Consider the following 17,340-nt stretch of genomic DNA (forward strand, 5'->3'; position numbering starts at 1 on the left):
AATTATGAGGAAAAAGGTGATTGAAATACATCAGTCTTGGAATGGTTACAAAGCTATTTAAAAGGCTCTGGGACTCTAAAGAACCACAGTGAGTGCCATTATCTCCAAATAGAGAAAATTTGGCACAGTAGTTAACCATCCCAGAAGTGTCCAACCTTCCAAAATTCCTACAAAAGCACAGCGACGACTCATCTAGGAAATCACAAAAAAGCCAAGGACAACATCCAAGGAACTGCAGTCCTCTCTCGCATCATATAGGTCATGGTTCATGACTCCACTATCAGAAAGACACTGGCCAATAATGCCACCCATGGAGGAGTAGTGAGGCAAAAACCACTGCTAACTCATAAGAACATTAATTTTCTTCTGCCAGTTTTGTCAAACCACACCTTGATGATCCTCAAACCTTTTAGGAGAATGTTCGGTGGACTGACGAGTCCAAAGTGGAACTGTTTGGAAGACAGGGGTCCCGTTACATCTGGCATAAAACACAGAATTCCATAAAAAAAACATCATACCTACGGAGAAGCACGGTGTTGGTAGTGTGATGGTGTGGGGATGCTTTGAGCTTCAAGGCCAGGGTGAATTGCAATAATTAAGGGAAACATGAATTCTGATCTCTACCACAAAATCCAAAAGGAGAATGGTCAGTCATCAGTCCGTGAGTTGAAGCTTAATGCAACTGGATTATGCAGCAAGATAATTATCCAAAGCAGAGTAAATCCACCTCTGAATGGCTCAAAAGAAGCTAATTTAAAGTTTTGGAGTGGTCTAGTGAAAGTCCTGACTTGAACCCAATTGAGATGCTGTGGCAGGACCTTAAAAGGGCAGTTCATGCATGAAAACCCTCAATGTGGCTGCAGGGCTGAGCGAGAAAACAATATCGATATATATCACGATAAAGAAAATCCACGATAAGCTTTTGAGGAATTTTGGATATTTTCTGCGTGTCGCTAAAACACAAGCAGTTCGGCTTTCTCAGGCTGCGTTTCCACTGGGGCAGAAGAAATCCGCTCAAAGGTGCTCACAGCGCTAGGAAAGATCTTGCTCCGCACCGCTGCCAATCCTACGATCCACCTTGCGAGCATGATGCTCGGCTTTCATAGGAATGAATTGAAAACGCTCTCAGCTTCGCTCACAATGCGCCAGTGGTAATGTATGGTCAGACTGGATGAACTTGCTAAATGCTAGCTGCCTTGCTAACGATTAGGCTACGTTTGATTCCATCCGCACAGCAAGACTTCATGACAACGGTTGCGCTCTTTCATTGTCTCTAGTGAAGAGCACGACAGAACAACAGTGATGTGGACAACAGCTCTGATCTTTCTGCGCTGTAATCTTGAAAATTGTTCTCTAGCACCAAACATGCATCATTTCTGCCCTGTCCCGCTCCGCACATGTTGCCTCTTTTCCCTGCATGTGTGTAGACACGAAGCACCGCATGAGTTAACGTGGTTTCAAAGCTCCTTTCAGACCATAATGTTTTTCCCTTCTAAATGTATCTTTATTAATCAGCATGTTACGAGCCTTTAATAATAATCAAATCGAATAAACAAATCTATTTCGGTTCTAATTTTGTGAAAATTAACTAGATGTCTGGAATGGATAAGGAAATACTAAAATTACTAGTTGGTAGACTAGTCTCTCACTTTAATGAAAATATACAAATGTTTTTTACATGTTTTAAAAAACGTTTTCTAAATTTTCTCTCGGGACATCCCTGAACCCACATTCAGCATCATTCCACAGTCACAAGGGCTTCTATGCCCCCATACTTGGGTATCTGAATCTAAAGAAATATAAAAAAATATTTCATTTTAATGTAAAAATATTCCAACAAATACTGGACTGCTGTCACTATTCTTCTGAACAAACAGTTGATCTTTTAACATTCATTTTCAATTGATAAACTATAAAATATTTAAAGATTTTGGTAAAAGATCCCGCAGACCCCACTGCTTTGGCCGTCTCTGGACCCCCTGTGCAGTTTTGTAGAGACCATTTTGACTGTTCAGAATTTTTTTTCTTTTTCTTTTCTTTCGTCAACTTTGAAATAAAAAAAAAAAGAAAGTGCAATGTGTAAATGTATATTGTGATAGATATCGAACAATATGAAAAAGATTATCGTGATAAACATTTTGGCCATATCGCCCAGCCCTATGTGGCTGAACTAAAGCAGTTCTGCAAAGAAGAGTGGCCCAAATTTCCACCATAGTGTTGTGAAAGACAGATCTCCAGTTATTGGAAGCATTTGGTTGCAGTTTTTGCTGCCAAATGAGGCAGAACCAGCTATTAAGTTTAAGTGAGCAGTTAGTTTTTAGGTGATATAGGTATTAGATAACTTTTTTACTTCAATATACATACATACACGCACGCACGCACACACACACACACACACACACACACACACACACACACACACACACACACACACACACAAACTGTATTTTTTGTTTACTCAGGTTGCCTTTGTTTCATGATTTATCTTGTTTGAAGATCTAAAACAATTTAGTATGACAAATACACAAAAATAAAATACATCTTTTTCACAGCACTGTATCTCAATGTCCAGCAGATCCAGGTATGTGAGAGGATATTAGGGGTTGTCAAAGTTAGTCTGAGGACAAACATGAATAAATCACAAGGCTAATGAACAGTTGGAGAGATGTATGAAAAGGGTAGCATACAATGTCTCACCCTGTCATTTCAGAACGCCAGCCCATATGCACGCACATACAACTAACTGCATGCTTAATTGGCTGCCTGAATAAAGACAAAGCCTATACACTTCTAATGATTCAACATGATCACACAGGAAGTCCGCATGTTGTTTTCGAGAGTTCCAGTACCCTAGGATTGGTCACAATATGCCGACTCGATCAGACATCTTTGCGTCGACTCCAGAGTGTTTACATTCCCCTGTGGCGTGACCATGTCAGTGGCATAGGAGACCTAGGTTCAGATCCCAAATTGCCAGCAGGAAATAATCCCGTCAGCATAATAAATAACGAGCGCGATCCGAAGGTTTCATTTTTACTTCTAATAGTACAATTTTACTCCACTAATGGTTAGGCTTTCGGCTTAGTTTTAATCTGATAATAATAATAGGCTAATAATAATAATAATACAGCATTATGTTGAAAATTAGTTGTTATATTTCCATTTGATTAAAGATGTAATGAATTCATTTATTTAAACACCATTTTGATTATTTAATTTAAATAAACTGTTGATATCCTAACAAAGGATACAAATAAACTTAATTTCTCATGATACAGACAATACAGCTAAACTGCTGAACGCTGCTATATAAAAATACGTTCTCTCTTTCTTCTGCGATCTGTAGGTAAAGCAATTTGATAAATTAGTTTTAAACCGTTTATATATCCGTCATTTCCATAAAGAAAGTGTGCTGATGTGCAAATTCGACAAAGACAGTTATAGAGAGAAAATGGCCAAGATGGCTCGTTCAAATAACCAAAACAACTCAGTTTAATGTGAATAATAATAATAATAACAACAACAACTAAACTTAACTGACCTCTATTTATACGTTTAAGTTATTTAATATCAGCTATGTGAGGTATTTTATATGATCAGCTAGTTAGCATCTAGCATGCTAGCCACATAGCCACATCATCGATCGTGATAATTTCAGGGGGGAAACATGTAAAACGTAAAACTAAACTCAGATAACCACACATGCACACATCTGATTAGTTACGGGTATTACATGTTTACCCACTAGCAACTTACATTGATTAAATGTGTTATGTTATTGTTGTTGAACAAAAGGCTTGACTGAAGCAAACAAAACACAGATCCATAGCAACAGACCAACATGGAAATACAACACACACACATGACTCTATCAGCCATTAACAGAACTGATCAGTATATAAAGCTAATGTTTTTATTTACCTGGAGGGGCAGATATGCCCGTGTCGGGTGGCCCGGCGGACGCCATTTTCATTCGGGATAACTGGACCCGATACCACAGACAGACCGAAGAGGGTGTCCGGTTCCGCTTGTACTGACTCTTGTACACTACTGACACCGACCTATTTATTATCTGTGTCTATAATGACCACTCAGATCATCACAAACACCGTCTCTGCCAACTATCTTCATACAGAAACTACATTATTACTAACATTACTTTACAATGACTAATGGTCAAAGGTGAGGCACTCGTATATACTATTTAAATATAACAAGTTATATTTAATATACTGATGAATACACAGTCTTGCCTTGTTGCTTCCCCATTCATGTGTGTGAAACCCAGGCGCCGAGCCTTAATGTAGGCTACACCCTGCTAAAAATAACAAGACAGAACTGTTCACAGAATAGACAACGTCTTGGGAAAGACAGACTATAAGCATGCGCGATATTGTAATGGTAGTTATTAAGTTAATAAGACTTCTTTGTTTGTTTGTTTGTGTGTGTGTCCGTGTGTTACGTTATGGGGACCAAATGTTCCAACAAGTATAGTAAAACCGGAACATTTTGACAAGAAGTCGGTCCCCATTATGAAAAGGCGTATAAATCATAGGCCTACTTATTTATGATTTTACAGTATAAAAACCATTATGTCTATGGAGAGTCCTCATAAAACATGAAAACCCAACGTGTTTGTGAGTGAGCACACTATCTATCTATCTATCTATCTATCTATCCATCCATCCATCCATCCATCCATCCATCCATCCATATATATATATAGGCCTATATATATATATACACACACACACACACACAGATGATTACAATGTAGATTAAGTTAAATTAAGAGATTATTGTAGTTTATTTGTGCCTGTGCTCATGCTGGAAATGTAGATTCTGTTGTTCATTTGGCTCTGAGAAGAACAAGCAATCACAAAATTATTATTATATTTTTAACTAACAGAAGGTGTTTTGGCTCAAACAGGCCTTTATTACATATTTTATTTGTTATAATTCATGAATGGAACAACAACATTTGAACAGTCTAAGCAGTTTTTTATGGAAAATAAAAAAGAATAAACAAAAACCTCGCTCTATCTTTCTCTCAAAAATAAACAAATAAAATAAAAACACTTTAGAACAAATATTAAAAGAAATAAACATTAAGTGGAACTGGCATAAGGGTCATTTGTACAATTTGGTGCCTTTTCGGATTTATGTCTTTATGTTAGGGACAGATTTTATAAGTTACACAGGTCAAGATAAATTACTTTGTCCATACTGTTAAATGAGCAGAGTCAGGATGGACAATAACAGCGTGGACATGCAGTAGATAAAATTAGCCACTATGGCCAGTGAATGATATCTAGCAAACATACTGCATTTGTAATTTTATTTCTGTTAACATAAATATATTGGAATTTTAAAATTATATAATTTTTCCCTATACTGTGTCTTCCAATAACAGAGTGGGCAATAAGTCAAGGAACACACACACACACACACACAAAAAAACGCTCCACTATCAGTTTCAAAATTATGCATTTACCACAAATGAACACATGTTAGTAAAAGAATGTAATACTAAACACATAGTTGAAGAAAAAAAAGAAGAGAGAAATCCAAAGATTTAGGACCTACAATGGAAAATTAGGCAAAGAAATGTGTGATGCAGCATTTTCCTTCAGCACATTTCATCTTTTCTGACAAAATTAATTGGTGTAATTCCAAAAAATGTCTATAAACCCTTTGGCTTTGGTTTCATAAAAAAAATGATTGGAACAAACCAGCATTAAAAAAATTACATTTTCACTCCAAAACAATTGAAAATCAGTTTGTTCCCATTTTCAGTTGTTTTGCAAAACAATTTATCATTCTCATTCCTTGAACCGTGGTTAGTATATTAAAATGTGTGTGCTCTGTATAAACTTCTCCACATTTGTAATATCAGGATTCTGCTTGAATCACAACTCAAATTAACTCTAGATAAAAGAAGCTAGGAGTAGAGGGGGCATTTCTTCCTCCCGTAGTCTTTGATTTTGTTTGCCTTGGCCATGGAGCGCAGGAGCAGTTTTGTGGCACATTTTGTACGGTTTTTGACATTGGGTTCACAACAATGAGGCTTCACCAGCTCACTCACTTTACACACATCATTCACGTGGCTGTCAAGCTGCAAGAGAAGAATATTGCTGACTGTTATTCATATGATTGATCTGAGCTGGGATGTTTAAAGAGACAAAAAGTAGCATTTTCAGCAATTACTGTATTTAAACTTGTATGCATTCCCTTAATGAGTGAACGTGCACAAAGGAGAAAATAACTAACAAAGCTTGAGCTTACCTCTGCATCTATGCATGCAGGTCTCTCCTGCAACACTAGAGAGCAGCACCGTTCAACCATTTGATCCACTGAGAAAGGGAAACTAGTCCTGTGGGTTGCAAATTAAATTTGAGTGACTAATACTTGGAATATTTTAGGCATATCCTTCTTTTCCAGAAACCACTGTTTCCTGTTTATTGGTAAAGCCCAAAATAAGTGGTCTTCAAATTAAATCGAAAAACAAGAATGTTTTTAGATATTTTTGTTGTCCTTGTACCAACATTGTGCTGTGCTGAAGATAAACCTCATAACCAGTCACTCAGATCATCTATTTTTCAAATATCCTTGGTTTGACCAGCACACATTGTCCCTGATGTCTGAAAGGAAATAGTGCTAAACATAGATAATAAAACTCTGTCGCTTACAGCAGTGGTTCTAAACCTTTTTATCTCCAAGGCTTCCAAACTTTCTGTTAACAGAAGCTAGGAGCTATTTATTTAAATAATAAATCACGATAAAAAATTTTGGTCCCAGAATATTAAGAACTGTATGTTTCTCAATATAAACAACAGTTGTTGAAGAAGGTTGCTGAATTGAAAAAAGAAATACGATGTCAGTGCACATGTTGCACATTGATTTTTAGCATTTAAGTTAGAAATCATTACCCGGGACCCGGCTGTATTACAGTAAAGGCAATTTCAAGCTCTTTGAATAGCTCAAACATGGAATAAAGAGATTCTTACATGTTCTGGATGGTTGTGGACACATCACAGAATGCATTGATGGTGGGAGGGGCCGCAAGAGGGGTGAATACTCCATCGATAAAGCTGTACCCTGGATCTGGAGCAGCAGATGCAAAACAGGCATACTGCTCTTCTCCTTTCTTCTTTTCGCAACACTCGAACTGCTTTCTTTTGGTTTTCTTCTCCACTTTACAAAACATATCCACCATCCTCTTCCACTAAAACATAACAGTTCCATAAAAATTCTATTTTCAGTTTGATATCTCAGTGGGCATGGTGGTTAGACATGGTTAGGCCTATATTTACTTAGTTGTGGTAAATTCATTTTACACTCAGCATTAAGATCTCTTTGTGAGGGAAAAGTTTCCTGTTGTAATTGGTGTGTTGGAAGTGAATCAGCTCACACACACCCACTCACTCAATGACACTGGAACACAATGAGCACTTTCAAAGCGGATAATTATGGCAACCAAATTAGAGTCCTAAATTACACTGTTTCTGTGAGAACTGTATTCAAGAGTGAATATCTATTAACTTAATGTATCTTACTCCTAAAATAATCAAATCTCTGGATAGTTTCTTGATAGTATATGCTGTTTGGGAGGAATCATTTGTCATTATTAGATTTTCTTCACCTTTCTTTCAGCACAGCGTTGTACACCATTTTTCTCTTTACAGCACTGGGTAAATTCTTTCTCCAGGACATTGATGGCCTTTGATTGATGGGCCAGCAAGCCATAGCCAGTGCGAGGAAGACAATTGGGGGTGTAGCGGGGCCGGATCTTACGATGAGCACAGATCAGTGCAATGTTTGAGGAATCAGGACGGCCAAGTGGAAAGTTGATGTCTGGAACTCCAGTCGTCTTCTTAAGTGCTCTTGGGGAAGCCACTAATGAGTTGGATGATGAAAGACTGTGGAAATTGAGCATATGTGGAAGTATTAATACTTTCTAATGCAAGAATGTCCCAATTTTCATGGGAAAACGAGTGACTATTTGTAACATCATTGACTAAAACTAGAAGTGAGCTATTGTTGAGGATGACTAATGTCTTTTTTTAAGTTGATGAGGTGACACATACTTTTTCTGTCCCACTAAATTTTCTGCCATTGAAAAAAGACCCACAGCCTTAAATCTGAAGCCTTTCTCATATATTCACTCACTAAAGTTTTTATTTATACAATTCTTCAACAATTTTATTTACAATATTGTTCATATTTATAATTTTTATACAAACAAGAAGGATGCCTATAGTTTTTGATCATTTAAAAAAAAAAAAAAAACGTATTTACGGTCAAAAAATTATGACTGGTATTTGAAAATGAATGTAAATATTTTCACATTTTAATCTGGAATAATTTCAAAAGTGTCTCAGGTAAACTTGCAAAGCATCTGGATTCAAATTGTTATATCTTAATATATTAATAATTTTTGGCTGAAGGAGTATGATGTGGCAACCAACAAGAAAACCTCAATTTGAGACTTTTTGTCAAATAAATAAATAATAATTATAATAATAATAAATACCAGAAGTAACATTATGCAAGAGACTGTCAAAGGTTTTTTGACATTTGGGGTTGCGGGGGGTTAAAACTTTTGTGAATTGAGTTTGTATGTCATGTGGTATCACCTTATAAAACAATAAACATGAAACTGTATATGCAAATATATATATATATATGTGTGTGTGTGTGTGTGTGTGTGTGTTGTTGTTAATACATTTGCTAGTAAACTTTGGTGGTGAAAATGCTAAATCTAAAAATACATTTATTAAGCTCAAACAGCAGATATACAAATACAAAGGTTTCGGCCATCTGCCTTCATCAGTGTAACAATGAACTTGATCTCAATAGTTAAATAGAAAGAACACGCTACAAATCTTCAGGTGATCATAATACAACAATCAATCCACACATAAGTCTTACATAGATACATAGATCTTAGCACCTAATTAGCTGTGAGAGCTTCAATTGGTGAAAATGCAAAAGACAAATTTTGTGGCTGTCAATTTTAAAACTTAAAAAGCTAAATTAGAGAGCATTGTCCATAATAGATGTGTCTCTTTCTTAATGAGAAATACATGAAAAAACAATCAATAGCATGAACTTTCAAATAGGTAATTGTGTATTTATTAACAATCTTGAGCAATTCATTAATTTGTTGCAGCTCAATTACAAACAAATATTAAATGTGTTAAATCTGTCCTGCAAGAGCTAATTATCTTGCTAGAAGAAAGGAAAAGTTTGTTAAAGTGTGCTAAAAAGAGGACTAGTGTGCTTCTATTTAATTATTCTTGGTAACATGTTGTACTTTCTGTTGTATACTGTTGTATTATTCCAGAATAAATGACTGTGTACCATCTTAAATTGTATATAATTATAGACTGAGAGCAGAGAAAAGATACTACTACAATAGTTATAGAAAACAAGTTTATTCTGTTAGTTGAATGGAATTTATTGTGTATTGAATAGATAGTTAACCATATAATTTGGTGTGACCATTTACCATGTGGTATAAACAATAATGGGATTAAAACCATATCAAATTCACAATAAAATATTGATTGTGTCAAAAAATCCTTGGCCTAAAACATTGCTCCTAAATATTATATTTTTGTGAATACAGTTCTTATACAATTTTAAAAAACTTTTAAGGGTTAAGAGAAGAAATAGATCTGTAAACTAGATCAAGAGGAAGACAATGACTTGAGAACATAGTTGTGAGATCATGACTTATAGAAATTCAAAATAAACACCAGCATTGTTTTCCAACTGAAATTGTAGAAATTGTTTAGCATGTCTAAAACTAGAAAATACATACTGTCTAATCAGTTTAATCAAACTCTTGATTCTCTCAGTGTTTCTGTACACAATTCTGTTACATTCAAAATGTTTGAATGATTACCAAACATAAATTCATTTCGTTTTTAAATTGCCTTTTAAGGTGCACTCAGTAATTCTTTCTTCTAAGTGTAAGACATCTAAGGGCATGGATGCAGCATCATTAAAACAGCTTTTATAATGCTACTGATATGACTGGAGTCTTCATCTCATCTGGGTAAATATGATTTAGTTCATCTGTTTCAAATTACAATTCATTTCTTTAGGTGTAAAAAATTATTAATGAGAAAACCATTACAGAATGCACCTTTAAACCAAAACACACTGTTGATACTCCAGGAGAAACCTACCCTTTGCAAGTATTGGGGTTATATTTGAAGCCTTTGACCTTGTGTGGAGTGTTGGCATTTGTGATCTCAGAAGACATGTTGTATGAAGAATCTGAAGCCTCTTTATCAAAACAGGTCCATCTGGCCTGCCCTCTCTTGTGGCAGCAGAAATAGTGACTGGTTTTAACAGAGAATTCCTCATTGCAGAAGTCAGAAAGGGTCTTCTTCCACTAAATGATGAAAAAAAAAAAAAGAAAAGACAAATAAATGAAAGAGTGAGCAGCCTATTAGTAAAAGCACAAAGAGTTATATTAAGACTGAGTGAGATGATGGAGAGAAAGTCCTGTGTGTGTTCTGACAACATTCACGGCTGTTTATTACTTTGGTCACGGTCATTCAGATTCACACTATCAGTGTTTTGGATACTTTCTCACCAAAGACCAAACAGTGAAGGAAAGCAAAGAGAGAGAGAGAGAGAGAGAGAGAGAGAGAGAGAGAGAGAGTTCAGCTAAAGAAATGGAGCACAACAGATCACAGATATTCTCCTGACCGTGTATTTTGTTATATTGCAAACTGAGCAATTTTAAAACAAGGAAAGTCAATGAATGCAGTAAGTTATTATGATAAATGTACAACATTATTATATTATTATGCAACTGCTGTAGTCAAGCTGAGGGGAAAGAAGGGGAAACTAAACAAGTATTACATCTTTTTTGCTTTTGATTTAGCAATACAAAGGCAGTTTATGGAGATCTATAGTGAATTTGGGTCTGTTCCACACCAAGAGCTATTGTGTCAGTTCAGAAGACATAGATTAAACCACTCGAGTTGTATGGATTCATTTTATTCTGTCTTTATGTCCTTTTTAATTTAAAACTTTTTGACCCTATTGACTTACAAATCATACGAGTTTGGGATGGCTAAAAAAAGGACCCACACACTCTTTAGCATGTTCTTGAGTGCTATCTGAGAAGGTCAATCACAGTGGCATTGCAAAACGTTAAAAACTGGGGTGAATATATGACAGAATTTTGAACTATTACTTTAAACCCATCAACATAAAAACATGAAAGTTTCTTTATAAACAAGGTATGATTTGGGTATTCTCACCGCTTGTTTAGCACAACAGATTTGCTTTTCCGGTGTTTGATTAAGGCCACAGCACACACCATACCACGGTTGAAGTTGATTGACAGCAGCAGCTCTCCGACGTTCACTACCAAAGCCACTCGAAGGAAATAGGTCTTTAGGGTATCGGACTGGAGCTTTACTAAATTTACAGATATCTTTGTGGTTGCCGATAGTTGGAAAGGCTGGTGGGAAAATAATCTGCAGTCTCAGTCTTATAGAGCGAGGACTAAAAACTCTGTGTCCTGAAGAAATGAAGATGAAGAAAAGAAAAGTTAAATGTTGAATTGTCATGGAGAAGGGATGATGGAGAAAGATCACAGACTGTTGATGCAAAACTTATAAGCAGGCCCAAACCTGCTCATACAAATTTGTGATTTACAGTATGTCACTATGCAGCAAAAATATACTATTATAGTGAAAGTAAAAATAAGCATTATGCTAATTTCCAACACATTATAATCCCGCATTCAACAACTGTACCTCTTGTGACATCCTCAAGGTGGATATTTGTGTCTTCTCTCGGGTTCGTATCTGGCTCTGAAGAGGCTGAACATACACGTACACAAAGAAACACAAGAATGGATGTGAAAAGCCTTCAAACTTATGCATCAATTCAAATGTGTTTATTTTCCTCTAGAAAACAGGGAAACAGAGAGTGAGTGTCCACCTATCACTTGCATGATCTTGGAAATGTCATGGATTATCGGTCTCTGGATCGGAAGTTGCCTCTCTAAAAGAAGAAGAGAAAACATACTCTCTTGCTACACATATTTTAAAAATGTGTTAATATAAATGTCATTTTTAATACATTTGGTGGTAATGATTAACAGCCAAAGATGCATTTAAAAAATGACTCTTACCTTCTGGTGAAAATGCCTGAAACATCTCTAAGAATAAAATAAAAAAAAACATCAAGTTAGGCTGCTACCAGTCAACCTTCCAAGTACAAGGGCATGCTTTTGTTCTCTAATCAGTTTTGATGAATAAAGTCAAAATATGGCATTTGCGATTTGCTATCTGTTCATGACGTTTCATAATTTATCAAGATCAATGAATCTAAAGTTGATTACAATAATGTTATGTGTGTGTTGGGTCTAAAATGGAAAATATCACACAAACAAACCTTCATCCAGAAAGTGTGTAACAGGTCTTTGCTCCATGTCTGGAAAAGAAGCGCACATCTGTATTATCCATTACAAAATGGAAAAAATATATAAACAAATAACACTTACGCAAGATCCAGAACATCTGCGTCTGTGTGTTTTACATAACTGTGCTATATATCGATTGAAACAAGCAAATACTGCCATTGCCGTTAACAAAACAAAATATTAGATAATCGTAGACACCCCATACATTTACATTCTTTCTCATAACTACTGACTATATAACTATAAATATTACTATAACATACAAGATTCCTCACAACGTTCTTTGCAGACAACGTTAAAACTTTATATTTATGTGGACACGAGTCACGACATGAAAACTCTGGCGTGATGTAGGCTTAAAAAAGTCGCATTTACCTCTTGATGCATCGCACACAAGAACGAGTGAAAGTATCAAATAAAGTCCCATCCTGGGAGAGAAGCCCATGGTTGGTGATGTGCCGTCTGTTAGATACTTCTCAACTGAAGTCAAGCGCTGAGTGTGTGCTATCGGTTCCGCCTTTGTGCTTTTAAAGCCAAATTCCAGTTAGTTGAGCCAAGGGCGCTTAAAGGGATAGTTCTCCCAAAATGAAATTCTGCTCATCATTTACTGACCCTTATGCCATCCCAGATGTGTATGACTTTCTTTCTTCTGCTGAACACAAATTGAGCTTTTAAGAAGAATATTATCTAAGCTCTGAAGCTCCATACAATGCAATTGAATGGGTGCCAGAACTTTGAAGCTCCAAAAGCACATAAAGGCAGCGTAAAAGTAATCCATACGACTCCAATGGTTTAATCCATGTCTTCAGATGTGATATGATAGGTGTGCGTGATAAATAGATACAAATGTAAGTCCTTTTTTACTGTAAATTCTTCTCCCTGCCCAGTAGGTGACGATATGCACAAAGAATGTGAATGGCAAAAAACAAAAGATGAAGAATGTGAAAGTGAATGTGGAGCGCCTGGTCAACTGCGTTTGTGAGAATACTCTTCTGACCGTGAGCGATTACGAATGCATTTAACGCATGCCCACTACAACTTCTTTGAGATACTCTTTTAGTAGAGTCAATGGCCAGCACATGCAGAGACAGAGCGCACAGAAGATGACCAAATTTGGCTTTGTAGTTCGAAGGGACTTATATAATTTTTGGGCTACGCAACCAGCCGGTCAAATACGCTGCACAATAAAATACATATGCTTCCAAACAGATGAAAACAACAGTCATAGAGATGGTAGTAGCATTTTTAAGTAGTCTAAAGAGTATTTTATGCAACCAGTTTAACTATTCTGTGCATCATAACATTATTCTTCTCACAAACTCTAGACCGCTGTCAAATGCAACTCCTCATTGACCATAAAATTATGTTTCATCTCACTTGTAGTAAAAACATTCAGTCAGTGAACAGGATAGTGCATACAGTAGCAAAGAGGATTGCAAATATGGACAGATAGACAGTTGCTAATGTTAAAGATGCTATACGTAAGATTGACCAAAACCATTTGAAATGGGTACTGCAGTCTAAATTCAAAATATTGGAGAGTTGTCTGCCCCACCCCAGACTCGAAGCTCATGCGGGTTACCAGAATGAGGACACGCAACAGGAACGAGTGAAACTGAAAATGTCTCCAACATTTATCCTTGTTTTACTACGGCTCTGGTCATGGTGGTTTTTAAATCGATGGCGAGACTTTTTAGGTCGGGTGGAATCTGTTTTCTTATCTGGCTTCCATGGCTGCAGCACGCAGTGTTTTTGTTCAAATCTAGTAACCCGGCAGTGTCGAAATACTGCTGGTGAGTGGGCAGTGGATGGGATCACACAGGTCAAAACATAAACAGAAATTCTGGCCCTGAATGGAAACTTCAAAGTTGAATATACTGTCTGTGGCATCGTTTCATGACAAGCCAGTATTTCAACTTAGCATGTTTCCTGATTCTCTAATGACATATTATGGTCATTTTATGATTTAGTACATAACAAATATTACATATAGCACCTTTAAAAAATGAACTTTTTTTTGCATTGATTTTTTATTTTCAGGCTTATTTGTCGTAGTAAAATTTTTTTATTACACATAAACAGAATATGAAAATCTCTTACACACGATTACTTGGAGCAAATACTGCCGATTAAAACAAGCCCCTATACGCCGTGATACAATGTGTAGATGCTGAGGCAATCTTGATCCTATTTATGGAGCGCCTGACATGTGAGCTGCTGAAGCAGGAAGGTCGGGTGCCTGCTACCGGGTCCTAGTACCTGCCCAATGCACCCTCTGCCAGCGCAAATTATACAGTGATGCTAGTTATCTGCAGGGGCGTCGGACTGGGGGGTAAAGGGTACCGAGTACCCAGGGCCAGAGGCAGGGGGGGCCCCTTAGAAGTCAGTTTTCTATACATACATATTTGGTAGGGGGGCCCAGCAAGATGGTTTGTACCCAGGGCCCAAAATTTGGTGCTACGCCCCTGGTTATCTGACCCGATGTGACTTATATTCAGGTGCGACTTTATTTCAGGAATATATAGTAGTTTCTCATCACAGAGTTCAAACAAACCCCCCAAAGGCTTTGACCGTACTCCTCCTTGGTGGTTTTTATACGCTACAACTGCAGTGCTGACCTTATGAGTCAGGACATGAACTTTGGTGTCTTACCAAAAGGCTCTCAGCGCCAAAGCCACTACAAGCAGTTCAAGGTAATTGAAGTACCACACAGTTTGTTCACCTTGGCAGGTGACAAATGACAGATGTCCATTGCACAGGGCTCCCCAGCCTGCTGAAACTTTGCATCTGAACATATTGGCAAGTGTCACACCTTTCCGATAAAACTCGATTCTTCTTAATAGCTTGCATTGCTTAACAGCTGCACATCACTATGAGGTGAAGGTGACTGAGTTGCTAAGCAAGAGGGACCCTCGGGCTAAGTCAGGACTGGAGAGATCTCGGCCGTGGCAAGCCTAGTAGGGCAACAGCAGCCGCAGCCTCCATCACACTCTCTATCCTATCTCTATCCCTCACACTCTGTATCCCATCCTCTCTTGTCACACTCATATGGTCCCTCTGGAGCTGATGAGGAGCATACTTTTAGAACAAATGTGTTTGCCAAGAGCAAAGCAGGTTGAGTTAAATGTGTTCACCATCGAACACAATCTCAGCAGTACTATTTCACTGAGGCTCAGCACTGAATGTGCAGCCACTTTATACGGAGAAAAGGAGGCACGCAAGGCTTGAGCCTGCAACCCCCATTAAATCTCTGCGCTCTATATACCCTTCTCTCACGTCTTACTAGTCGTGAGATCCCTCAGCCACAGAGGAGCGAGCGGGAGAAGAGAGAAGCTGCTTCAGCTTTCAGTACAAAAGTGAGCCACTAGAGCCAAGCATCATGAATTTCATGCACTCAGTTGAACGCTGTTAGGGAACAGCCAGAGGGATGTCTCTTTTAAAAAAGCCAAACATTTTCTGCAAGTGACTCTTTTAGTTTATTCACAGTGAACACCTTTTTAATGGTAGATTTCTCACCTGAACCTTGTCAAGCTCGAGTGGACTAAATGTATTATTGGACATGTGTGCTGACATGGCAACCAAGACGAGTTTCATTCTAAGGAAGGAAGGAAAATTAATGACTGGGCACCTACATTCTCTTTGTCAAGTTGACCCTGTTCTGAAGGCTCAAGTGAAAACCTAAAGCAAGATGCCATTTTGTCCAGTTTCCCACCCTCGGGATGAAAAATAGTAAGTGCCTCTGAGCTATGGGTGTCACAGATACCTCAAATGTAATAGCAGCTCCCTTGAGAGCTCATTTCAATGTGACAGTAACGGTCACCATTTTTTCAGTGCTTCCACCTATTCTTCATTCTATTCCTTCCCTACCTTCCCAAAGTCCTTGCACCCCCCTTTTTTCTTTTTTTTTTTGTGGTGCAGCCTCCAGACCCTGGCGGACGGAATGCCCCGCCACGTTCTTGGGGAACAGAAGGGGTCTCCCCCGCACCTGGCAGCGGTTCTCCCCCTCCAGGCGGTCGGCAGCGAGCCCCTCCCCGCTTGCGGTCGGTGGTCTCAGACCCCGTCGCATTTCAGCGGCTGGTAGGCGACACTGCCCTGCCACAGTCTCACCGGAGGTGATGGTCAGACTCGTGTTTATTGTTGAAGGAATGAGTGTTACACTGAGGCCTGTACTCTGGAGTGGGATCTATTTGGAGGTGAAGGGTCCGTTATGGTCTGGGGCGGTGTGACACAGCATCATCGGACTGAGCTTGTGTTCATTGCAGGCAATCTCAACGCTGTGTATTACAGGGAAGACATCCTCCTCCCTCATGTGGTGCCTTTCCTGCAGACTCATCCTGACATGACCCTCCAGAATGACAATGCCACCAGCCATCCTGCTCGTCCTGTGTGTGATTTCCTGCAAGACAGGAATGTCAGTGTTCTGCCATGGCCAGCAAAGACCCCGGATCTCAATCCCATTAAGCACGTCTGGGACCTGTTGGATTTGGGGGTGAGGGCTAGGGCCATTCCTCCAGAAATGTTCGGGAACTTGCAAGTGCCTTGTTGGAAGAGTGGTGTAACATCTCACAGCTAGAACTGTCAGATCTGGTGCAATCCATGAGGAGGAGATGCACTGCAGTACTTAATGCAGCTGGTGGCCACACCAGATACTGACTGTTACTTTTGATTTTGACCCCCCCTTTGTTCAGGGACACATTATTCCATTTCTGTTAGTCACATGTATGTGAAACTTGTTCAGTTTATGTCTTAGTTGTTGAATCTTTTTATGTTCATACAAATATTTACACATGTTAAATTTGCTGAAAATAAAAGCAGTTGAAAGTGAGAGGACAGTTATTTATTTCCATTTTTTTTTGCTCAGTTTATTTGAAGCCTTTGACCTT

General features: G+C 38.1%; 2 protein-coding genes across 2 annotated transcripts in view; both read right to left on the bottom strand.

The window, feature by feature from the left end:
* Positions 1-4,709, bottom strand: part of LOC127657721 (phosphatidylinositol 4-phosphate 5-kinase type-1 alpha-like) — a 32,839-nt gene extending 28,130 nt beyond the window's left edge. Inside the window, exon 1 of the mRNA XM_052146569.1 lies at positions 3,922-4,709. Coding sequence (XP_052002529.1) covers positions 3,922-3,973 — 52 coding nt within the window. The 5' untranslated portion in view covers positions 3,974-4,709. The remainder of the gene's footprint in view (positions 1-3,921) is intronic.
* A 212-nt stretch (positions 4,710-4,921) lies between these two features.
* Positions 4,922-12,966, bottom strand: LOC127657722 (extracellular matrix protein 1-like). Its single transcript, XM_052146572.1, has 11 exons — positions 12,833-12,966; positions 12,430-12,468; positions 12,167-12,193; positions 11,974-12,036; positions 11,787-11,852; positions 11,286-11,548; positions 10,197-10,405; positions 7,643-7,919; positions 7,008-7,225; positions 6,286-6,373; positions 4,922-6,115 (listed from the first exon to the last, which is right to left on the bottom strand). The coding sequence occupies exons 1-11, from the start codon at positions 12,900-12,902 to the stop codon at positions 5,942-5,944; spliced, it is 1,494 nt and encodes a 497-aa protein (XP_052002532.1). The 5' UTR covers positions 12,903-12,966; the 3' UTR covers positions 4,922-5,941.
* Positions 12,967-17,340: the final 4,374 nt, after the last annotated feature.

Source organism: Xyrauchen texanus, chromosome 17 (assembly GCF_025860055.1).
Source record: "Xyrauchen texanus isolate HMW12.3.18 chromosome 17, RBS_HiC_50CHRs, whole genome shotgun sequence".
Classification (NCBI taxonomy): Eukaryota; Metazoa; Chordata; class Actinopteri; order Cypriniformes; family Catostomidae; genus Xyrauchen; species Xyrauchen texanus.

Excerpts from the sequence above, each read along its gene's own strand:
- LOC127657722 (XM_052146572.1), bottom strand. The coding sequence starts at position 12,902 with ATGGGCTTCTCTCCCAGGATGGGACTTTATTTGATACTTTCACTCGTT. Across the intron at positions 12,194-12,429 it reads TACACACTTTCTGGATGAAG|AGATGTTTCAGGCATTTTCA; the intron begins GTTTGTTTGTGT and ends TTTTATTCTTAG. Across the intron at positions 12,037-12,166 it reads TCAGGCATTTTCACCAGAAG|AGAGGCAACTTCCGATCCAG; the intron begins GTAAGAGTCATT and ends TTCTTCTTTTAG.